The sequence below is a fragment of the Erithacus rubecula genome (genome assembly GCF_903797595.1).
Source record: "Erithacus rubecula genome assembly, chromosome: 1".
NCBI lineage: Eukaryota > Metazoa > Chordata > Aves > Passeriformes > Muscicapidae > Erithacus > Erithacus rubecula.
This window is the reverse complement of record NC_136658.1, coordinates 74,190,773-74,215,841: the sequence shown is the minus strand read 5'-3', so window position 1 is coordinate 74,215,841 and position 25,069 is coordinate 74,190,773. Positions and strand designations below refer to the sequence as shown.

The following is a 25,069-nucleotide window of genomic DNA, read 5'->3' as shown; positions in this document are numbered from 1 at the left end:
AGAAAATCTCAGCACAGCCTGAAGGAAGATTATAATGACATAGTACTATACATTATACATATTATCAAAAAATTAATGTTCAGTAATCACCAATACAAAGAGGCTGAAAGTCAAATCCTGATCTGCTTACCTGGGGCAGAATTGAAAGCGTGCTTGCTCAGCAACATGGGCAAAATGGAGCCACACTTTGAACTCAAGGAGCAGTGAGGGAGACCTGGATGTCTGCAAGTGTTTGGCTGACCTTTCTGCATAGTTAATATTGCACAGAGTTTGTTAGGCTGTCTGCTGGAAAAAAAAATTGGCCCGGAGCAGTCGGTAATTTTGTTGTCCTAAGACATGAAAACAAACTTTCTAAGAAAAAAACCAAAAACAACACATGGAACTGGAAGCCACACTGCACATTTTCTGTCATTTACATGCACACACACAAAAGGATAAGGTTTTCATCTGGCAGACATGCAAGTAAAGTGACAGTTGAAGTGACAGCTTTGTGCCACTAGCTTATGGTAAGGTTTTGTCCCACATAAATGGGCTTCCTGCTTCAGTAATACAGTCCACTGTATCCTTGACAGTTTTTGGATAATGTAGCCTTCTTCAGAAGTTGTCTAGACTGACTTAGAGTAACACCATGAAGCCATTTCTTTTCCTTGACTGTTGACAGGCTCTGGAAGAAACAAGCTCCCTAGTGAAGGAACTTCAGTTCAGTGTCTACTTTGGTAGACACTGGTGCTGCCCAAGTACAAATAGGTTTGATCTAAGTTTTAGTTAATAATTAGCACATGAGTACCATGATGTATTTCAAAATCTCGTGTCCCTATATACTCAATGATTTTTTTCCCCTTAAATATTAGCAATAGACCTACCATCACTAATACCCTTGTGGTGGTGTTTCGGAGACATGCCTGTACATCCCAATTTTAAAAAAACTTTGTCAGGAAGATCCAGGGAAGATATTATGCTTCCCTTGAAATAAGATCTGCAGCTGAACCAGAGCCTGGCTCTCCACTTCTTGCACAAGGACAATTGCAGCAATGCCCCAGTGCACTTTACAATTAATCTCCAGTTTCTGCAAGTAACTAACAGGTGATGCCAACACTTTTTTCTCTTGTTGTATCTGAAGTTGTCATTTACTCAGACTGTTAATGCATTTCAGCACCTCCTCAGACTGTATCCCAAATTCATTCCTGGAAGCCAATGTTGAGCCTTGGTTCCTTGTGTTCCTGCCCTACAAGCCTCCTCCTTTACGGAAGGGCTGTCTGTGGTCTCCTGGACTGTTCAGACCTCCATCCCCCTAATATGGCAATTAATTGCCACAGTGGAAGATTAACTCCAGTCCTGTCCCCTAAATCTTTGGTCTCTTTAAAAACAGCACAACTCAATCCCCAAAACTGATCTGGATCAGTGCAGAAAACATGGAAGTTGGAAGCTCTAGAAAGGGGCATGGTAAATGTCCTGCCTGTATTTCGGAGAGGTGAGAGCCCATCCTGTACATTAAAGAACTTCATTAGTTCACAACTGGCATTAAAATCCATTGACTCATTATTAGTGATTATCTGTAATTTTGCCCTGAGGGCGTTTATTTTCTAAGAATAATCTAAAGGCCTTCATTCTGTAGTTAAAAACCAGCCTTATCTCCTGGGAACATCTCTCTGTGCCTAACAGCCTGTCTAGTAGATGTATTTTATTCTTAGGTGTCCCAAATCACACCACTGAATACCAGGTTCTGCAACGTGTTGCTGATTCTTGCTTTGCAGTCTTGGTTGAATTATTTTGTCCAAAGGAGACGCAAAGGGCAGTTTGACACCTGCCTTTAAAGAGCAGTCTATGCCTCACGCCTGCTGGGCTCTTACAAAATCAAACTCAGTAATCAAACTTAGCTGGCTTTGCTTTCTCTCCGTAAAGATCCGTGAGGCATTTCTAACTGGAACTTGTTTTCTGTGCAGCAAGCAACCAAATATACCAACCTCCTACTCCGGGAAAGAAAAGTGTTGTTACTGGGAGGTGACAGCCCATGAATTCCCGGGGAGCGGGTGGGGAGGAGTGAGTGTACGATGTCCTTGGACAGCGAGTTTCTCTGCAACTGCTGCTACATGACAGATCGCAGGTGCGATGTGTCTTGTTAAAGTACCACGACGGAAACACTGAGCGAAGGCAAAAGCGTTTTTATTTCCTCGCCTTTTCCCACACCTCCCCCCCAAGCCCCGAGATGGCTCCCCCGCGCTCGGTGCGGCGCAGGGGCCGATTCCCCGACGGCGGCCCTGCAGCGGGGCACGGGAGAGGGCTACGCTCAGCCCCTCAGAGGGGACGGATCCGGCCGTCGAGGGCTCTTCCGACGGGAGGAAGGCGGCAGGGCAGCGGCGACGGTCCCGCTTCCGAGGGGACACCGGAGGCGCAGCGAAGTGCGGGCGCCCGGCGGGGCGGGCGAAGGGCTGCGGCACCCGCCTGCCGCCCGCAGACCGGGACCTCCGCCTTTGAGGGGCCGCGGCGGCACCCACGGGCACTCCGAGGGGGCGACAGGGTCCACCTCTCCCCGAGGAGCCCACGCCCCGCTTCCCCCCTCTCCTCCCGCCCGCCCCGTCTCACGCCTTGGCTCCCGCCCCCGGCGGCAGCTCTCCCCGATGGAACCGGCTGAGAAGGATGGAGGCGGCAGCTCCGAGGTAATTATTAATGGCCGTGCCCACTGGGGCGGGAGGGGGGAGCACGAGGTGAGATAAAATGGGGCGGCGGGGAGCTGGGAGGCGGGGGCTGCCGTCGCGGAGCCCCGCCGGGAGCATGGCCCTCGCCGCGTCGCTGCTGCCACCGCTGCTGCTGCTGCTGCCGCTGCTGGGGCGGCCGGGGCTGGGGGCGCCGGGGCAGGGCGCGGGCACCTGGTCCCGCTTCGCCCGGCTGCCCTACCCGCAGGACCAGCTCTTCCTCCACGACACCTTCCCCGACGGCTTTCTCTGGGGCGCGGGCAGCGCCGCCTACCAGACGGAGGGCGGCTGGCGCCAGGGCGGCAAGGGCGCGTCCGTGTGGGACACCTTCGCCCACCGCCCGGCCACGCCGCCGGGGGCCGCCCCGCCGGGGCCCGTGGGCGGCGACGTGGCCAGCGACAGCTACAACAACCTGTTCCGCGACGTCGAGGGGCTGCGGCGCCTGGGGGTCTCGCACTACCGCTTCTCGCTGTCCTGGGCCCGGCTGCTGCCCAACGGGACCGCGCCGCCCAACCCCGCCGGGCTGGCGCACTACGGGCGGCTGCTGGCCCGCCTGCGGGAGCTGGGCGTCGAGCCCGTCGTCACCCTCTACCACTGGGACCTGCCGCAGGCCCTGCAGGACGCCTTCGGCGGCTGGGCCAGCCCCGTCCTGCCCCGGCTCTTCCGCGACTACGCCGAGCTGTGCTTCCGGCACTTCGGCGGGCAGGTGCGCTACTGGCTGACCATGGACAACCCCTACGTGGTGGCCTGGCACGGCTACGGCACGGGGCGGCTGCCGCCGGGCGTGCGGGGCGGCCCGCGCCTGGGCTACCTGGCGGCCCACCACCTGCTCCAGGTAAATGGCGGCCGGCGCCCAGGGGCCGCTGTGCAGGCCGCCCTCAGCCCTGGCCCCTGCGCCGACACTGTGGAAAACGAGCCCGTGTGCCCGACACAGTGCGGGCGGCCGGTCTGTGGGCAAAGGAGGCAAAACTCATGGTGTAAGGCGGGAGCTTGGCCACTGAGCTGGTGGAGAGGTGCAGGGTTAAAGAGCTCTGTGTCTTGCAGCGCTTCTAGGTGGGTGAGGGTCTGCAGTCCTTGGACTGTGCCAGTCCAGTGCTGCCCTTCTAAGGTGGAAATGCTTAGTAGGACTGTAAAGAGAGTTTGCAAATTTGGTAAAAAAGGCTTACTGAGTTAATGGAGATGTTAGAGGTGGCCAAAATGTCGTGCAGAGACAAAAAATACGACCATTTTTTGAGTGAGCACTTCTTGGGAAAAGAGACCCTTAATCCCCCAGTTAGTTTTGTAAGTGACACTATCAGTTTGCTACACTTAATTTTATTCTGTGTATCTATATGATGTAATATTTGCTGGGAGCAACTGATCGGGATTTTCAGAGTGTTAAACAGAAATGTGTACAAATCCTTCCAATGACAGGAGAAAGGATTCAACCTATCTGGAATGGGGTGGTCATTTAGGCATGATCTCTTATACTTTTAATATCCATTCACAGATTCTGCTAATGTCTGTCTGCTCAGCACACACTTCCTGGCAGGAGTTTTATCCTTAGTGAGCATTGTGTATTAGACATGAGCATGAAGAAAACATCCAGTGCATGCCCTGTTTGACTTTTCCACTTTCCTGTAATACTTCTGCATTCTTAAATGTTACAAATAAGGGAAAATAGACATGGAGAAAATGTGGGTAAATTTTCAGGTTAGTTTCCTCATCCTGAAAACTTTAAGCTCTTCATGTAGTTACCATGGTGTCTACTTGAGTGTGTTTCATGCCTGAGTATATCCTGCATTGCTGTAGTATCAGAATCCCTCATAATCTCAAGCGTGTGCTTGTTCTCATAAAAGCTCTGTGAAGGAATATACTTTTCTATTTAATAAATAAGAAACTGAGGCACAGTCTTGCCCCACACTATGTCAAAGGTGTAATTAAAGCAGGAAGGTCTACCCATACTTGCTTTAGTGACAGAACTGTAGTATTTAGTTCTGTCCCAGTGACTGTCAGTCAGGATTTGCACATCAGTGAACATTTCTTTTTACGTGCAGTGGAAGGCAGCAAGGTACCATTTCCCCCCCCATCCCATTTTACGAAAGAGGAGCTGAAACACAGATGCAGTTAAGAGCCAAAGTGGCTGCTGGTTGTTAGTGCTGTTTTCCTTGTGTGTGATCTTTGTAGCATATTGGTCAGTTACATTATGCTTCCAGCTCTTCTACAAGTCATAGCCCCAGATCTCAAATCACCTGCAGAGAAAATCAGAGACATACATTATGTGAAGAGGAGCTCACATCCCTGACTTCTCCAGGCAAGAGTCTTCATGGAGGCAGAGATAGAGCCTAGCTCTTCAGTACAGAGAAGTGATCAGCTTTAGTACTGAGCCCCTCCTTCTTCCTTTTACTTCTGTGTAGCATATTAATATTAGACCTTTCAACTTGTGCAAGCAATGAAGTAGGAGGAAGCTACATAGTACAGCTTCTTCACAGCCTGATATCTGTAGAGAAGGTGTGTGCATTTGTGTAAGAAAGGATTAAAGTTCTACCATAGGTGGTAAAAAGCGAATTGTATTTCGCACGTAAATGAAATTGTCTTACACAGCTCTTGAGTGATTGATTTTGCAACTTGAATGTTGTTCTTTAATGTGTGTCTGTGGGTTGGATAGTTTGGTAGGTGAATTTGGTCACTTTTTGGGAGCCTGCAGGGCTTTGGTTTGTATCAGAAGGGTGCACAGCACTACTGCTTTATCACATAAGCTGCAGGATGTGAGCAGCACTGGACAGTGTTGCTGGGAGATACAGTCCTCCTAGACCCACTGCAAAAGATGTGGCTGAACCTTCTCACATGAAGAAAACCCCCTGTCATTGTCTAACCTTTTGCTCCATACATTGAAAAATCTAGTCCCTAGTTTCTTCTTAATTCTTTTCCCTTCTCTTTGCCATTCTTGTTATTTCTTTTTTTCCCACAGGGAAATTGAGTTTGCAGAACATGTATTTTTTTTTTAAAGTTAGAATTTGTTGTCATCATTGTTTGTTTCTCAGCAAACATGCAGACTAGCTCTTAATATGCATGATTTCTGACTTTTCCACCTCTTATTTACAATATGCAATTTTAAGAGTCTTCTCTCTGCATTTACTCAAAGCAAAGACTCACATAAGTGGAAAGCTAAAGCTAATGAAAGCTGATGCCTCCTCATTTATTTTACTGAATGCCAATTATGTTAAAAAGCAAAATAATTTCCTTTAAGTTCTTTAAAATTCAACAAATATAAATGTGGATTTGGGGCTTTGTTTTTCTCTGAGCAACTTATTTATTATCTGAAGAAGTAATTAAATAAGAGTTGGATTCAATTTAGGTTGTTCAATTCAGAGCTAGTGAAAACAGGGCAATGAAGTTTAAGTGATGCTGTTTGAATTCAGCTTGAATGGATTTCATCATATTGTACTGAATTTTTAAATTACCTCTCATTTTTCTGAACTTCCTTAAGTGAGTTGTAACAGATGCTATATTGACAGAGACATTCTTTTATAGATAGGACCAAATAAAAATAGTGTAAAAAACTTGTGAGGAAAAATTATTTTATTAATGCATCCTTGGTGTGTTCTTGAGGGGTGTTCATCAGTATTCAGTGAAAATTTCACCCTTTTATAGTATTTGCACTGACACTTGTCGCTTTTCATATGTCTAAGCCCTTCAAATGTGGTAAGAAATGGAGGAAGCTGTTCATGTTTATTCACAAAATAAATGGAATGGATCAAGTTTATTTCATAAAAAGTTGGCATTCTCTCAAGTCAACAGCCAGAAAATGTAATGCCAGCAATCTGTCATGTATATGATGCATCTCTTTTCTTCAAATAGAAGTTGAGAGAGGTCAGTGTATTATGTTCTGGTTTTTGCAAATGCCTTTTTTCATTAATGGTTCACAGTATGTTGTCTGAGTTGAACATACTTGGATTTGCTCATTATAAACAGCATTTGCAGAAACAGAAGAACACGTCGTTTCCCCGAAGAAGTGAGTGGAACTGCTGCCTGGAAACCAGTCCCATAGCAACAGACTGATTTCTATTCCAAAACTCTTTCCAAAACAGAAGGTAAGTACTCTTTTGTTGACCTTCAGTGCTAAATCTAATAAAGTATCAGTAATTTCAGCATAGGAGAGTGGTCTTTTCTTTGTGTGTATTGTTTCTTTCAAAATCGGGACAGCCCTCAAACTTTCACTCAGTGCAAATGGAATGATTTGGGATTTTCCTGACAGTAACATAGCTCATCATAGTTGTGAAGGCATACCTAGTTTTTAGAAAAAATGAGGAATACTGCTAAGTAGTAGTAATTTTTTTCCTATTCTTGCTTTCTTAAGGCATAGTTCAAAGAAGAACAAAGAAGAAATTGACTCTTACCTGAGTATTAGTTGGGTGGTATATGTTTACAGTAGTGATTATTCTACTCATTAATCATTTGAATCAGGTTTCTTTCAAATACCAGATTTGACAAAGAGGTGCAGTCAAACCACGGTGCAAGTTCAGGACTGATGAGGCAGTTGTCTGTCCCAGTAGCTGCCAAAAGTTAGGCTATGTTCACAAATTATGTTAAAAGCTATAGCAAGTTGTTTTTAAGCTTTAATCATGAAAAGAGAAAAAATGCATTGATTTTCATTTTTAGATTTGATAAACAGAGTAGTTTGGGTTTCAAGAACGCTTGTTTTATTAAATTTAGCTCCAAAGATAATTATTTAACTTTCCTTTTGCCATTCCTACCTGATTCCCTACGTGTTTGGGAAGGATTGTTGCTTTCAAATATTGTATCCAAAAAAGCAGTTTGTTACCTTTACTGAGTACTTGGCTTTTTACTCATAGAAATACCAGGACTTCATGGAGAATAAAGTGTTAACCGTGGAAGCGTGGATCTCCCTCAAGTGTGGGGGTTCCATAACTTGAAAAGTTTTTTAGAGATTATGGGAAATCTTAGCAAAACTCAACAGGCAGGTACTGGAAAGACCACATTGAAGAGACTGAAATTGAATGGAAGCAAAATTTGTTAGTTCTCTGTTTCTGGAAGAAAACCAGGTCAGGCCTTTAGGTATGTCAGGTCCCACCTCAGCTATTTTGCTGTTCATTGTGAGGATGAGGATTTCTTGAGAGTCTGTTCATTATGAGGTTTTGAGTGCTTGGTAGTTGTGGCTGTATAGTTGTGAATCTCGATAAATTCTATTGGCAGCCCCAAATCTGTGTTTTCATGTCTCATTTTAAGTGCCACCTGCCTGATTTCTAATCACTGTAGCTTTTGCTGGAGGCACCTAGGTGGTATTTCTGGTTCTGTCCAAGGTAGTCTGATATGCTTCCTTTTTTTGGTAGCAGTTGTTAATGTTGAGCAGGGCTCTGCTCAGAGTTGGGAAGATAATGACTGCTGTTAACAGCAGTTTGATGCAGATAGGGGTATTTAGATTGGCAGTTTAGAATTCACATCTGGTAAAATCTCACTGCATACCTGAGTGTAAAGCTCCCTAATACTGTTCCATTTTGCATAATAAAGCCTCATAAGGTGTGAGATATTCTTTCTTCCCTTCAACCTCTCTCCTCAAGCAAAAGAGATTCTGTATTTGTTGTAGTTTTGGGCATTCCAAAATGAAGCGTGTGGTAGAACTTATGTCACTCTGTATTCCTTTGTGTTACAAACTTTTCCAGTTTCCATTTCACCTTGTTTCTATGTACGGTTTCCAGTACTTAAAGGTAGTTGTTGGATATAATTCCTAGCTGTAATTGGGCAATAAATCTAGTGAAACATATGTTGTAGTTTAAGATAGTTCACTATTTTTTAGTGCCTGCATTTCCTTTTTGGCTGAAAGCTAGGAGCTATTAAGAGCTTTTCCCATGCTGGGTCCAGTTGAAAACTCTGTTCTGCATCCATTAGCAGGCTGGAAGTGCACAGATTGTCATTCCTTTTGAAAATGTTGTCTTCTGTAAAGAAGAAATGCTCTATCACATAAGAGGAGGTTGTTTCACTCATAATGCATCCATCTTCTAGAAGGTCAAATTGATTTCTCTTGCTTTGGTTGAAATTACGCTTACCTTAGCTTTGTTCCTCACATTTACTAACTCTTTCTTAACAGCATCTTCCCAATGTGCTCATCTTCCATTATTTCTTTAACTAGTTAAAAGCAGTGAATATGTCAATACGTCTGGTGGCAATGTTGGCAAGCAGTGACCATTAGGAGAGGATGTAGGCATTTAGAGGCATATCATTTTAATGATTTTGGTTACTGTTATGCATATCCTTTTTACTGTGGGAGAAACAGGAAAGAGCAGATGTGTATGTGGACACATACAGTTGAAGAGTCTTGTGGCTTTCAGTTTGTAATTGGCAGAGTTCAAAGGCAGTTTGATAATCCTTGCAAATGAGTGTGTGATTTGTGTGTTGGGTTGTTGCTGATGAACAGATGAAATGGCTGAACTTAAGGTGCAGGGCCAATGTTGGCAAAGTTTTAAAAAAGCCAAGAAGCCAGCAATCAAGGGAGTCTGCTTGTACAGACTTGTAGGTAAAGAAATGTACACAGGAGAATTTCTTGTATTTTGTTTCCAAGATGTTAAAAAAGAGGAAATCACGAAAACATGCTTTTAAAGACCTAGAGGGTACATACAATAATGAGGCCTGGTTGAATTGGGCTTTGGGCAACCTGGTTTAGTGTAAGGTGTCCCTCCTGCCCATGGCAGTGGAGTTGGAACTGGATGACTTTTAAGGTCCCTTCCAACCCAAGATATTCTATGATTTTATGATAGGTTTTAGCAATTAAAGGATGTGTGTTACCAGTTTTAAATATTAAATAAAAACTCCTGCTTGCATATTTGCCTGCCAAAGTATATAGAGGAATATCACAGTCAAAACTGTGCATGTTGATTTTAGATTAAACCAGAAGAATGGAACAGAAGAATGTGGTTGTAGACAAAAATCTCACTGAAATGAAGGTTGGACAGATCTCTGAAAGAGAAGGTGACTCATTGAATATGACCATGAAACAAGAGGCTGGCTTCTGGAGAACAGCTGAATTACTTCACGTGAGAGAAAATGTGTCAGCAGAGGAAGAAGGTGAGTTGTCAAGAAGGAAGAATAACTAAGTACCAAAGGAGAAAGGAATAATTGGCCATTATAAGAGACTGGCGCCTTTGGTAAAGTGGGATGAGTAGAAGATGAATGATACCAAAGAAGGGAAGGAATTAGACTCACGTTGTTGCTCTCTGAAAATACTCCTGGACATAAATATCAATGACAGGAAGAAAATTCAGAATTAAATGACCATATGCATACACACACAAAAGAATATAAGTACAGATATATTGACTCTTGGAAGTCATGGATAGCTTTAAAAGAAAGAGCTGCTAGAATGGCCTTTCAGTGTTAATGGTAGGAACAAAAATCTTTTAAGACATCTAGAGCAGTTTGGGAAAATAGACTTGATGCATTTAGTGGCAGTGGAGGTGACTATAGCAGTAAATGTGAAATCTTTCTCTTTGCTTTGCAAAATTCTTGATACAAGACATGGTCTAAATCTGAGAACATCATTCAATGAAAAAAACAAAATACAATCTATATTGACAGTAAACAGTTTGTTTAGTCTGTCAGGGATGGCAACTCCTGTCTTGCTGTGGCTTCAGCTCTTATCTGAGAGCACAAAACACTCATAAGAAGCCTGGCCTGTTAAGTTTGTGGTGTGTCTCCCTGGAGATTTTTCAGAGAGAGTCCTTTGAGATGCACAGTGGAGTAAGAAAAAGGGCTTTAAGAATATATAGATTTGGCTACATTGAAGCTGATTTGTGTTGCTTCATCTTTATGTATGTTTTATTTGAGAAGAAATACACTTCTGTATTATCAAGAATTGCAAAAGTTTAAAGCTTACTTTTATTTTGATTCTGAAAAAATCCCTACTCGTATTTTAAATTCTCCCAGTTACTGAAATGTTTACAGTTGCTGTTTACAATGCTTGATACAGGAGCTGAGGGACTGGGGCCATGGGTGGTTCCATTGCCACCTGACGGCAGGATCTCTGTGACATCTGCATGATGGAAAGCACAGGGGCTCTTGCCCATCTCAGGATCTGGCCAGCATGGGGGGCTAAAAGGCCAGGGAGTGCTGCAAGACACCCTGCAGCACATTCTTCAGCTGGAGGGAGCTGACAGAGGGCCATGCACATTGCCAGGGGGCTGTCACTTCAGTCTGCACATGATCAATTTGTTACTTGCACATTAGCTCTCATGCTGACAGCTGAGATTTGACTTTTGTTTTCAGTCACAACTCTAAAGACAACTGAATGGTTCAAAATTGGCTGGGAGAGATTATCCTATGGAAATGCTTTGCAATTTTGTGACTCCAAAAGTCAACCTAGGAATCCTTTTGTAGGTTTATCAGTTTAATGCTCTTACTAAGGGCTAGAAATTGTTTGCACCACTGGGATTGTATTTTACAAGATTTTTCTTTACAGTTGGAAAGACAGTAGCATCTGTTTTGATCCTGCTTCTAGAAAAGACTTCAAATGTCAGGTGGGGAAAGGGGGCAGACTTGTAGAGGCTGATCACACATTCTGGTAAGAGTTCACAGTGATTTTCCAATACCTTTTCTCAAGTCAGCCTTTTTCTTACTCTGTTGAATATGTAGTAGCTCCACTGGATCAGTTGATTTTCAGAGCTGAGGGGAAAGTTTACTCAGTTTGTTTGTTTAACTTCCAGCATTTTAAGAAATGAAATAAATTTTTTGCTGCAGGCGTGGAACTGTTGAACATAGTTATTGATTAATTATTCTAATTATAGTTCCTTAGACATGTATGGAAGTGGTATAATTATGCAGCGTGTCTTTTCTTTTGAAAAAGTAGGTTGGAAAAATATTGCATTGGCAGCTCAGTGATTTTATTTTATTTTTTTGGAAAATTTATTTTGTAAGTAATAACATATTGCTTAAAAATCAATGGAACAAATCTGCCCTTATGGTTAAAAATAAAAGTTCAACTGACACCTGGCTGTACAGTGATGGCACACTCTTTATAACACACTTATTTAATTCCTCATTTATTTTCCTTTCCTAGTACAGTGTTAACTTGGGTACAAATGATGCTTGCAGAGAGAATGACCACCACGCCAGAATGTTCATGACCTGTTATGTACCCCCTCAGGAGGCAAAATCCAGGTGAAAAAGGGTTGTAGCAAAACATGGGAAGGAGGAGTATTGAGAAAAAAGATACGCATGAGGATCTGGTGAAATGTAGGGGTGACTGGCCAAGATTGGGAATGCAGGAGCTGGATTTATGAGACAATACTCCATTTTTGTGTGTATATTTAGCATTAAAAATTAAACTCTGTGTGAAATGAGGTACCTGGAGTCCTCAAGGATGAGGACTTGTTTGTTCCCTGTTTCATTTTGTTTCATAAATGTCATATGAATTATTTTGAAGAAGCTGACTGGTGGTTTGCAGAAATCACAGACCATGCTTCACAAGGATGAGGCCTGCCTCAAAGTCTGTTTGGTTTATGGTGTCCACTTGCTGTCCCTACATTGCCACCAGCACTCCCCACCAGTAGCCTGTTAAAGAAATGAAGGATGATATATTGTCTGGGTTTCTCCAAGGAGCTTAAGGAAAATAAGTGAAAATTGATTTTCCCTTTAGCTTTTTGGGGAACCCCGTCACTTTCAAGCAGTTAGGTAAAATAACAAATAGAACAGATGTATTCCTCTTATCTGGAGGAAAATGTGCATTCCCATATTCAAACAGCATCTATGTGTATGAATTGCAAGACCTTGGAAATACACTGAAGGAGCTCTTGAACCCAGTTAATTATCCTATTTCCCTTGCCAGCTATGAAATTGTGTCTTGTTTTGAGAGAAGAGAGTATTGGGGTATATCACGCAGAGTAGGGAACAGAGCTGCAGGAATATGATTCAGCTTCAGCTTTGCATCTTAATTATATGCTTGGTGGAAAAAAACATCCCTTTTTCTTCATACCCCCCTGTCCTATCAGCTAGCTCATTCTAATCTTCCTAATACCTCCCAAATTCACAAAGTAATATAATGCCATTACAGCAAGTTGGAAAGATCTAAAACCTAGAATTTGCTGATTCATTGAAATTGAAATATTTGAGAGACTTCAGTTTTCCAGAAAAAATTGAGAACTAGGGGAAATAAATACCAATCATTTTATTTTGCTGTAGAAATTCTTGGTTTTCTATTTTAATATGATACTGAAAAAATTCATTCTGATGTAGTGAGTCAGTCATTTCACACTCTGCTGTCTGTATTCTTTCACTGGATCAGTGCCCACTGCTTCAAACTGGGTCAGTTTACCCTTGTGAAATTGCTGTTTAACCTGCTGCAATATGACTGACTTATTGAAGCTGCAGATTGATGCTTTTTATTCTTTGATGAAAGAAATAAAATGGGGCTCTCAAGACAGAGACAGAATTCTTGTACTGTAGAGGTTACTCCGTGTCTCGTATTAGTAGATGGGCTGCTTGTGCCACTTTTATGTGAAACTGTAATTATTCAGTCATTTATCCAGCTTCTCTTTTCTATTTCTGGTAAAATGTGGTACTTGAAGGAGGCAGTTGCTTAAAAGGGGGAAAAATTCTAATAAAAGCAGCATAAAATTCAGTCATTCTGATTCTGAGAATTAGAACCAGCAAACCGTAGTACCACAGGGAAGTTCAGAAACAGCCTTTTTCCATAGCTTAGCTTAGGATAATGAAATAGAGACCACTTCAAAATTGGCTGGTGGTGAAATGGTTATAGCAAGAGCATTGCAACAGTAAGCCATGAAAGGTGGAAGCTTTAAACCACACAAGTCAGATCTCACTTTACCCAAGCTGGACTCTTCTGGAGAGTAATATTTCCTGTGTTACTGGTAATTTTGAGTAGGTTTGTAGAAACCAGAGTGGGTGAGCATTGGTCTGGATTAGATACTGATACTGGCCTATGGGAGCTGGTTTTGTTGATTTGTGGTCAGAAAAGAATTTAAATTGTCAAGGAACAGTGTTGTTTATTGTTAGACTTCTTTTTTCCCTTTCTCTGTGCTGTGTCCAGGCTCCCAGGATTACTGAGGCATTTTACCTAAATAATTTGCCTTCTGTTGCAATGGTTTAAGATTGTGATGATATCTTTGCTTTTCCTGGTTTATTGCTGTGGCTCACTATCTGGAGCATTGGGCATGTTTTTTTGGTATTGAGTATCTTGGAATTGGCTTTTTTTGGCTTATAATGCCACAAACATAGAGTAACAGAATCATGGGATGGTTTCTGTAAAGAAAGGAAGGGACTGTAAAGATCCTCTAGTTCCAAACCCCCTGCCATGATGTGACATCCCACCCAAGATTCATGGATGCTCATGGTTAAAAGAAATGATGACCATCAGAGGGTCCACAGCTTATTTCTAGACTTCTGTACATGGGAAGGAATGCCTTCTGCTAGATCAGGTTGCTCAAAGCCCTGCCCAGCCTGACCTTGACCAAAGCAATTGCACATCCACAGCTTTTCTGGGCAACCTGTTCCGCTGCCTCACAATATTGCAGGCAAATGCAAACCCAAGGCATTGCAATGATAACAAGGTGGGTTGGACACCCTTTGAAGTTACTCTTCTATTATTCTCCTACACGTGTAAGAAAATAGTATGTTCTCAATCCCCACATTATGTTTCTGGTAAAATTAATTATCGTCCCCACTCCTGAATAATTCACTATTGTTTTGTACAGTAACTATGCTGAAGGTTTGGAAGCACCATCCCAGGGCATTTTGTGTCTCAAAATCTGCACAAGCTAGAATATATAGAGAAGTCTATATCTGTATATATATGTAGTCAGTGGTTGTCATTCTGGAGTGTGGCCAATGAAACCACTGTAGTTCTGCACTGGAGGAATGACATTGCTGATGTAAATGCTGAAAAAAATGTACATTATTGCAACCATACCATATAACAGTAGTTCAGATACAGCTAAATACCTGTCCTAAGTGAAAATACTGTCTTTTGTTGACTATGAAATGGATGGTTTAACTAAAGAGTAGTCTAGCAGATAGGCAAGTAATTTTTTTATCAGCTTGTGTCAACCAGATTGAGAACACAAGAGAATATGCAAGGAAAACCAGTCTGCATATCCAAGGCAGTATTGTATGGGATATGGCTCATACAGAATGATCTGTTTTGGTGTCAGCTGGCCACCAGCTCTCAAGCCGGGTTTCATGGGGCTCATAAAAGAGCTGGGTGGAGATCAGAGCCTGCAAGAGTCCCTGCACTCATTTTTGTGTATCCTGTACAGCATGGAAATAATTTGTGGGTACAGCTGGGACAGTCTTCAACCTACAAAGATTATCAGTAGCAAATGATACTTACCCAATGGCTAAAAAAACAATGTTAAAGTACCCGGAGTTCAAGTCCACCCCCAGCTACAGCTGTCAGCAGCAGGGCATTTTCCTACTTTGAATGAGGCTGTAGTGTGGAAAATTACTGCTGTCCCACAGTTTAGAAGCATCATCATTGTGCTGGTCTTCCAGGCAGTGTTTGCATCAGCCCTGAGACACAGTTTGGCATCTGCTTGGCCTTGCAATAGTTGGCTTTCCAGTAACATTATAAAATGTTGTTTAGCGTAAAGATACTTCTTTTAAAGTGGTTTGGCAGCATTCCCAGTGATCCCACAGGGAAGAGCAGCTAGGACTTGTTCTCCAGCTCTGAGGCAGCTGTCCACTGGGCTGACCAGGGTGGAGCTGTATGTACTTTGGCTCTGCACCACAGCTAGTGAGTAAAGACATGGACTGAATTGTCCTTGGCTGTCTGCAGTCCTTCACTGTAGGGCTGTGTAATGTGAAGTGGTGGGCCAGCAGCTCCAGGGTTGTGCAGTGGCTTTGTGTGAGGGCTGCTGATGGCTGGGTGGAGAGGGAGGGGTGCAGTGCATGGGCTTTGCTATTAGATGCAATAGAACCATCTCCCTTGAAGACTGTGGAAGTAAATGCAGGGCCAGCAGTCACGCTGGAGCTAATTTTAGGATATGTTCACCAGAGAAACCTATGTTTGAGCTTGTCATCCTAGGTTTCTTTTCCAGGTAATGGAGAGTTGTGAGCATGGTATCTCTTGTTCTGTGGCCAAAAAATACAGTAGTTGTCCCATTTCTGTCTGAGGGGTATAGGTAAACCTATAGTGGCAAATTTAAGCCCAGACTTTTAGTAGACAGACTTTTATCCTTAGTCTAATTAGAGTGTGGAGATGTTCAGTAGATGACAGAGGAGGGGAGTACTGAGGGGCTAGTTCAAAAATTGGCTTGAGATGCTTTCTGTTCCTGTGACTTCTCAGAGGGTGAGCTCTGGATCAAATGCAAATTTTGCCTGAGTCTCCTCTATTTCAGGCATATGGTATCTCCTGAATATCTGTGAGGAACACCTGTATCACATACTCTCCCCTGGTTTTCCTGGGCATGGAGCTGCAGGAAAGCAGCCGATGTTCCCCCTGCAAGGGTGGTCAGTATCACCTGTTTGTTCCTGTAAAGCCAGAGCAGGCAAATAGCTGTGGTGTCCCATGTAAGATGTCATGGGAATTAAGTAGCCCCATCCTGCAGCTCTTCATTCCTTTTTCCCACTCATCTGCTGCTGACCCACTGGTGCTGCTGGAGAATGTTGAAGGCATTTCGTGCTTTTTTCCTAAATATAAAGAGAGCAGTCCTTGTGAATATTGTTTAAAGCATTAAAAAAAAAAAAAAAAAAAAAAAAGAAACTTTAAAATAGCAAAATCTTTCTAGCACTATTTGGAACTGATACGTACATGAAAACGTATACTAGTTGCCACAGTCTCCTTCTGTCTGGAAGCAAAATACATCTCTCCTTTAGGGGCCCCATTGCATTCTGCAAGGAAATTATTGAACCCCACATTAAGTAATGGAATAGGTATTTATTAGCTATCCTAAGCAGAAAATATAAAAATGTGCATTCAGTCTTAAAAATAAATAAAATCTCATATTTTAAAACAAAACACAGATAACTTCCAGTCATGTAAGAAAAAGTAGCACAAGAAAAGACAGCCAAGAGACATACTCTTTTTCTGGGGGAAAAAAAGAGTTAAAAAAAATTGTACTTCCAAAACGCTTTTTGTCAGATCTGTCAAGAAAAGTGATCATGTTGAGCACTGGGATTCATAGACAGGAAAGGTTAATGAGGGTGAGGATTAGATAAATGTTGGTAGCTGCAGGTGCAATGAACATAAAACGCTATGAATTTACAGTATCAAAGTCAAGCTGGGCCCATTTGATAACTTTCTGTGATAACTGATTGTCTAAAAAAAGAAAATAGGATAAACGGAATCAATCTGTATTTTCAGTTAGACCCTTGAAATGGTGACACTTGGAGAGTTACTGTTTCAGTGGAGAAGGAGGAGAATGTTCAGCAGTAGCTATTAAATTGCTAAAGCAAACATCTTAGTGAGTTGTGCTGGAAGTAGAAGCATCAGTCTCAAAGGGCAGTTCACAGCTGAACTTCTTGATGTGTTTTAACTCCAATGCCTTGGCACAGGCTAGGATTGCACTATTTAGAGCATGAGCTAAAACTGAGGAAACTGCCAGTGTAAAGGATAATCAAAATAATAAACAGATGGAGCAGAAAGACTCAAATTTTTTTCCTTAAGAAGAGAACTTTCTGAACAGCATGGCTATCAAATGCGAATATCATCCAACTGTGACAAAGACATTTGCTTCTAGTCTGTATCAGGTGATTTTTCCAGCAGAGATGAGGAATTACTTTACTAGAGCATGGCTTATTTACCTGAGCAAGAACACTAGGAGAGGATATACTTTGTGTCTATAAATAGATCAGTGATAAAAACAAGTGAAGGAAAATAAGTGCAGGGAAAGTTTTGCTGCAAGAATGCGTGTTTGGGCTGAATATGAATAAATTTAACCTGAAAGTCGGGCGGAAAAAGAAAACCATTTGTGAAGTGTGATTGTGTGATTCTGTAGTCACCTTCCAGAGAGAGTAGCAGACACCTACCAGAGTGACCTTATCACTCTCTACAGCTCCCTGAAAGGTGGTTGTAGTCAGGTGAGGGTTGGTCTCTTTCACTAGGCAGCAGGTGACTGAACCAGAGGGGACAGCCTTAAGCTATGCCAAGGGAAATATAGGTTGGATATTAGGAAAAAGTTTTACAGAAAGAATAATAAACTATTGGAATGCTTTGCCTGGGGAGGTGTTGGAGTCACCATCCCTGGATGTATTTTAAAAAAGACTGCATGTGGCACTTGGTGCCATGGTTTAGTTGAGGTGTTAGGGTGTAGGCTGGATGTGATGATCTTGATGTCTCTTCCAGCCTAGTTACACTGTGATTCTATGATAGGATGAATGAAATTCCTAGCCTATGTTAAAGTGAATCTGAATCAGGTTATAAATAGGACTGTGTCATATATTGCTCATAGAAGCACTGGATTGAATCTGATACCCTTAGGCTCTTCCTAATTTTATAATCCAGTTTTCCTAATTCCTGGCAGATAGAAGACACAGGATCATAAATATGGTAATGACTTGTTTTTCCAGTAAGGTATTTTTTGTATTTCTGTTAAAATTCCCTGCAAGTCTGAATTTTTCTAACATGGTAATAATCACTCATCTTTGTCACCTCTTTACTGTATCATTTAACAAAGCATTTGAAGTGTCTTACTCAGAATGTTTCATGCTTTTATGTGACATCCACTGTTGGGTCCACAATGAAAATATCTTGCAGGAACTTAGGAAGATTGACAGTTAAGAGGACTAAATCCTGGTCTGCAGTAGACTTGGCTTGTGAAAGGCTTTCTACTTTCATTCCTGCTTTTCTCTTGCAGCACAGTGTTATCTCTGAAAGGACAGTTATGGAGGCAGTACTCTCTGAGTATATATACACATGTATATAAAGTATACCAAATGTGCCCAGTGACTCATTTGATAATAAACACTAATGTATATAATGTACTTGACTATAATACTGTATGTATTAACCAGCACATGCCCTTTTCTGTGTGGCTTAGACTAAACAATCACCATAACAACACACCTCCTTTAGGTGTTTCACTGTGATTTTTTCTTCATTGCAAAGGCTGAGATTGCAGTACATGGATGTAGTAAACCCCCCTATCCTATATTGCTTCATATAAAAATATGGAATATGGTTTGAAAAAGGAAACAACTGTACTGATACTTTTATATCAATTTTTAACATTCAGCTTTTTATCAACAACATTTAAACATTTACTCATTATATCCTCCAGACAAGGTAGATTCTTTGTATACAAAGAGTCAAAACACCTTAATTTCAACAGGTCATCAACAATATGAAGTTTTTTTTACAGACCAGGAATTAGATATTTGCTTTTAAATACTTTTTGCTTGTTGCAGTTATCTGTTCTACAAGAGTCCAGCTTTTATTAGAAGTGGTGGTTCTTATTCTGCCAGCTACAAGAGTAAAGTAGGAAAACTTTTATGTGTACACTTTTGAGTTAACACTCATCTCTGCAGTAAAGTAATTTTATGTCTGCCATTAAACATGCATTTAAAAACAGACATAAAGGGACTTATTCATACCTCAAAAGAGTATTTTCATGGTTTCAGCACGCTTTGGATGAGGTTCTGAATGTATTTCCTAAATCAAAGGATGTATAAATTGAATCCAGTTTAATCTGTGACTGTAGTATAGTCAAAAGCTTGTAGAAAAAACTGGATAAATACACATAAATCATCCTTACTGCTGAAATGTAAGGATTCAAAGTTTGTTTCCAGTCTAAAACTGGATGCCCCATTTTGTCTTCTATCTCCTGACTCATGTTGTTGCTGTAATTTAAAAAAGTGGTACTCTAAGAGTTTTGCTTCTCCCTATGAATCATTTGCCCCCTATCTTTCTTTGCACTGGAATTTCTCTTTCTTCTTCTGAATTTTGATTTGAACAGCTGTTTGTTACCTTCTTGGTGGCTGCTGAGGAGTGTAGTGATTCCTCAAAATAAATATGTCTGACTAAAGTGTGCTTCCTCCAGTGACTGAGATGTGACTTTGCTGAGTAAGCAGCTTGAATTCCTCCTATGGTTTCCCAGATCATCCTTCCATAGCCTAGCTTAGTGGAAGCAATGACATTAAGGAAGAATTATGGCTCATAAAAGCCATTGTAAAACATGTCAGTTAACCCTGTGGTTCACTGTGCTGGTGTGAAGATGGGCAGATCACTAATTATGAGTCTGCTTGACTTGTCCATCTGCAGGGTCCTATGATTTGTCTTGTCAGCCTTTCAAGGGTTGATGCTGGTGTGAAACTTCTGGAGTGAAAAAGTCTTACTTAGATCCTCTTGGTTTTCCTGAATCCTTTCAGAATTTCAATTTTTTCTTATATATTGTTCAAGACTGTATGTCCTTCTCACAGTCTGAACTTCATGCAGTCCCAGGGCTATCTCTTAAGAAGCCACTAGGGCTGCAGAAGGGGCACACTTAATAAATGTGTACTATTTGAGAAGCCGACAGTATCCTTGCCTTCAGTTGCCAGTCCAAAAGACACAAGTTTTCCATAGGTCATGTGTTGTGCATATGTCTTGATAGTCCAGAACACCCCAAATGGTACTGGGATGACACTGTTGGAGCAACTGAATCTTAGGTCATGCATGGACATTAACCCTTCTGAAAATTAATGGCTGTGTGTCTGGGCCGGGAGCTGCTTTCTGCTTCGTAGGGGTGGGGTTCAGTGGCTGGAGGAAAGATATCTGCTGCTGTTTGTGTTGAGGAATTCCCATGACATTTGCACTGGCTCACAAGTTTGACAGAGGTCTGCAGGTGACCCATACTCTTTTGTAGCAACAAGTCTTGGTTAAGCAGGTTCTCTGTGGGATCTGAGTTGACACAAAAGCTACTGCAAAAGTTACTGGATTAACGTTAATTTACTGTATAGTTTCAGCAAGTTTTGAAATTGAGCATTCATTTTAGAAGTGTATAATTGAAATCAAATACTTAAGTCATTTCTATTACATGTGCCCAAGCCAGAATATTTCAGGCAGGTTACACACAATGAGATAAGCTTGTAGTGGTTGCTTTTTTCTGAGTATGCGTGAAAACACAGCTGGATCTGACATAAACAGTTACAGACTGACTGGAAAAAGAAGGAAGAATTGCGTATTCACATCTAGTCAAATTGTGATCTAACAGTTGTCTGAAAATTGAAAACTGGTACCTTCAATTTATATTGCTTATCCTGATGTGCTGCTTTCTGCATCCATCTGGAGGCTGAATGGGACATTCCATCTTATTCCTTAGCGTGTTGTCATTGATGCATAGTTCTAATCTCAGAACGGTTGAATTTAGTGGCCAAGTTTACAGCAGAGTAAGCACAGGTTATCATGTAAGTGACTGAATTAGATTTGGGCATGAGCAATCCACATGTTTGGTTTAAAAAGAATTTTGCAGCAATTGCTTCAAGCAAGTCTCATTCATTCTATGTTTTCATTTGCCTATATTATAGCACAGAGCTCTGTTCTAATATATTGGTTCCATATATGATGACTGAATTTGTATTTCCTATGACACCTGTGTTGAGCTGATTGCATTCATATTACTCAGTGGTACCCTCCACTGATGGAAACTCTTCCTGTTCCTGTTGATGTCTAGTGGTTGTTTTTTTCTCACAGAGGAACTCGTAACAGGAAAAGCTATCCACCACCACATTCATCTGGAAATATCTTCTGAAGCCATTTGATGTACCTGGGTCCTGCAGTACTGTTCTGTTGTGAGACTGATTAAGGATCTTTCATTTTATATTTGCAACCATGAAATTGATATATTTGAGTGCTGAAAAGAAAAAGGATCTAGTTTATCTTCTAGAAACATTTATTGTAATACACATTAAAAATTCTGTAGCAGTTGCTTAATATCTTCTCCCAGAGGGCGCTGCCTTTCTCTTGTTCTAGCCTCTTTGAAGTGACTTTTCATGTAAATAAATTGGGTGAGATCCCCATGATATGCTCTGGAGACCACCTGTTCCTGTAGTTCAGCTCTTCTGCTGAGCCCATACTGCTCATACACTTAAATGTGCTGAGCTTGGTAATTGCACCTTTCACCCACTCTGTAATTTCTGAGTCACCACGTTGAGTCTCCCAGGAGAACCATGTGTACCTATTTGTACAGTGAACTGACTGACTTCCTTTGGTTTTACAATAACATAACCTCTACTGCTTCTGGAGGGGATAACAAAGTGCAAATGAAGTGGCCGTGCTGGAACAGCATCCCCAGTGTGGCTACCTATGCCAGCCTTTTTGAATGCTGCTGAGATATTTTTTTTCTGAGATCTGAAGTTTTTTCCTGATCTCCACTCCCATTCCTGCACCTTCTTAAAAACCTTGGTTAAAGGCTTAATCATGTCTGTGAACACTGATACAGAATTCTGGGGAAGAATAACTTGCAAAACACTGCAGCTTATGTGAACTTGTAGAGCAAGGAGCTTCTTACTAATTTTTTTCTTTCATGAACCACTTGACCTGTTCATCAGTTGACTTAGAAGTGAACAGCTCCCAAAATTATGGCTCATATTTGTATAATTCACTCTTTCAGTGGTGTTTGAATCTGACTGTAGGTTAATGCATCATCTATTCATGAAATTACATGGATTTGATCATCCTCTGATAAATTTTGCCATGTTTGGTTGATATGAATATTGCATAAAACTAGAGCACAGTGAAATCCTGGGGCAGTAGATGTTTGTAAAACAGTATTGCTGCCCTGCAGCTGTAGGGGAAATTCTTCCCATCCTTGCCCTCATAACAAAATCCCGAAGACAGCATACAATAAATCTGTTCTTCCAGACTCTGGCATTTTTTGCTACAACAGGTGTGGTTTATGGTATAACAGAATTAATTGCTCAAACTCCAACCATTACCCAGTAAATCCTGCTGTCTGCTTTTATGATAGGCCAGATTGGAGCATCAGAAAGGCCTCATCTTTGTGCAATTATTTGCTACTCCTGTAAGCTTTTTTCTGTGGTTTGGGGATATTTTTACTGCTTCTGTGGTTGATGATCTGGACTCAAACACTCATACTCTTGCAGTCTACTTTATTTTGAAACTCTGATTGTGGAAAAGCCTCTACCTATTAATCTCTAGTTGAACTTCTGGAGCTTTTAGGGCAGCATCTTCATGCACCTCTGGAATAATTTCTGACTGCCAGTCTGCCAGCCTTTCCCAGCTCTTTGAACATGGATTTTCCAATTCCAGTATCATTTGATGTTCTTGTAATAGTAGCATGACAGGGATCTCTTTCTTTCTGTCTTTTGGGAGCATTAATTCACACTCAAAATGTTCTAGTACCTCTCCAGCAACAGTTGGGTCAATTTATTTTTAATCTGCTGGTGTGCCCAGGATAAGATTCAGGGTTAATTATTAACAGCAGAGCATCAGAGCATCTGTTCTGAGTTATTTAAATGCAGGGATGGTGGTAATGAGTAACCTGGGTTCTGTAATCTATAATATTCCTGCAAAACTGCAGGCTTTCTTCCAAGCTGGGTTTTTGGTTTAGCTAGTTAGATTACGTCCAGCAAGATGAAATCTTTTTGTCACTTCCTTATCTGTCAGATGCACATATTGATGATGGACTTTAGTCTTATTTGTGTTTACCTGTATCTCTTGCTAAGAAAATTTTTTTGTTCTAACACACTATTTTGTTTTTTTAGCTTCTGCTGACCGCTCAGAATTTTCAAAGCAATTTTCTTCATATGCTTCCACTAAACCATCAGAAATACATTATTTCTCCCTGTGAAACACCTGGCTTAGCAAATTTAGAGAAGTAGAGGGACCGAATACAAATAGATGACTGTTTGGCTTCCCTATATGCATCTACCAGGAAACCAGGTGATGCATCAAACACAGAAACATGCTTGACATTAGGCAACTCTTCCAGAATTTTTACCCTTAAAAGTATTGAAGATATTTGTGTTTTATGTTTATTTAGTTATTTTAATTCTGCATTTAACCAAAAGTAGTTTCTTCTTTTTTAAGACTGATGTCACTAAAGATTGTGTGCTACTTTGTTTGTCCTCCTAACTGTTGCTGTGGAGGGCAGCACTTCTCATTTGGTTTCTGCCTTAGCACAAGGAAGAGTTGTGAATCCAGGGGCTTTGGCTTCTAAAGCTATGTTCTGTAGTTTGAGAGCTCCTGTGGGCAGTCCTCTTCTTGCTCCTCTGCTGGTTTTTTACTCTTTCAATCCAGTTTGTACAAATCTTCATGGAACTACGTTTGAAGTCTTAATGGATGCCTTCTCCTTGATAGTACTATAACAAAGACTGGGAGTTTCAGTTTTTTGCATTCATTTACTCTCAGTGCTCTGACTGGGCCTTGCTTTATCAATACTATATATTCTATGTATGTTTTCAATGCATCATTTTTATGTGAGTTTTATGAGAGTTTTTGTATGTTTATATATCTCTAGCATGCCAAAAGCAATTTTGATGGCAATGATTTTATCTTGGTCTTCCCCTAAATGCTGCCTGAGTTTTGTGTCCCAGATTTCAAGTCTTTTATCTGTGACTATTTTAGTTCATTCCAGTACTGCGAGATTGTCTCTAAATCACTCAAGAGTTCTGCACTGTACTTTTATCTTCTTTTTGTACTCTGTTTAACAATCTCTCATATCTTTAATATTCACATGGGTCACAACATTCCTTGAACTATTTTGGTGTAGTTCCATAATTAATCTTTTCTGTCAGAGGTAGCGGAAAATGATTAAACACATCAAGTGTCTCAGAAGCACTTGTCAGAAATAAAGCTATTTTTATCTTGTCTCCCATTGCTTCTCAAAGTCAAATGCTGCTTAATTCTTTTCCAGATGACCTTTATATTTTCAGAGACTGCATCTCAGGAGATTTGAAACTGCTTTCCCAGCCCACTTGTCTCTTGGTGCTTTAGTTTATTTGGACAGGATGTTGACTCCAGTGGTTGTACCAGCCTGATTGTGTGGTGAGTGGAGTGGAACAGGCACTTTTTCATCTCACTCTCTCATCTGGGCATTAAAAATGGCTTGAGTGAATTGTGGCCCAGAGATGTCCCTGCCTGCACTGCATGAGAAGTGCTTCAGATGCAGGTGATGGCAAACACAGGGTCAGATGAGTCCCTGCCCAAGAGTGTGTCTGTGTTTGCACAGCCTCTGATGGTGCTGCTGGGGTTTGCAGAGCTCTGGCTGCCATGCTGCAGGGTGCTGGCCCAGTGGGTGGCCTTTCAAAGCAAGCTGAGCCTGAGAGTGGTTTAACTCAGGGCTTGTGCCATGACATCTCAGCTTTTGGTACTTCAAAGGAGAGTTTCCTGCAGCAGCCACCTGACACAGTGGGATCAGGGGGTTTTTGTTTCCTTCCATCACGCTGTGATCACTGTGTCTCCCTGCTGTGTATTTGATAATATTCATTATGGC

The 25,069-nt window shown here is 41.6% G+C and overlaps 1 protein-coding gene across 2 annotated transcripts in view; it reads left to right on the top strand.

Annotated features, from left to right (window-relative positions):
* The first annotated feature begins 2,246 nt into the window (after positions 1-2,246).
* Positions 2,247-25,069, top strand: part of KL (klotho) — a 42,401-nt gene continuing 19,578 nt past the window's right edge. The window contains exon 1 of one of the 2 annotated variants that reach the window (XM_079322536.1): positions 2,247-3,399. In XM_079322536.1, the coding sequence (XP_079178662.1) occupies positions 2,716-3,399 (684 nt within the window). In that variant the 5' untranslated portion in view covers positions 2,247-2,715. Of the gene's footprint in view, positions 3,529-25,069 lie in introns of both variants that reach the window. The other variant, XM_079322535.1, reaches the window with a different exon arrangement.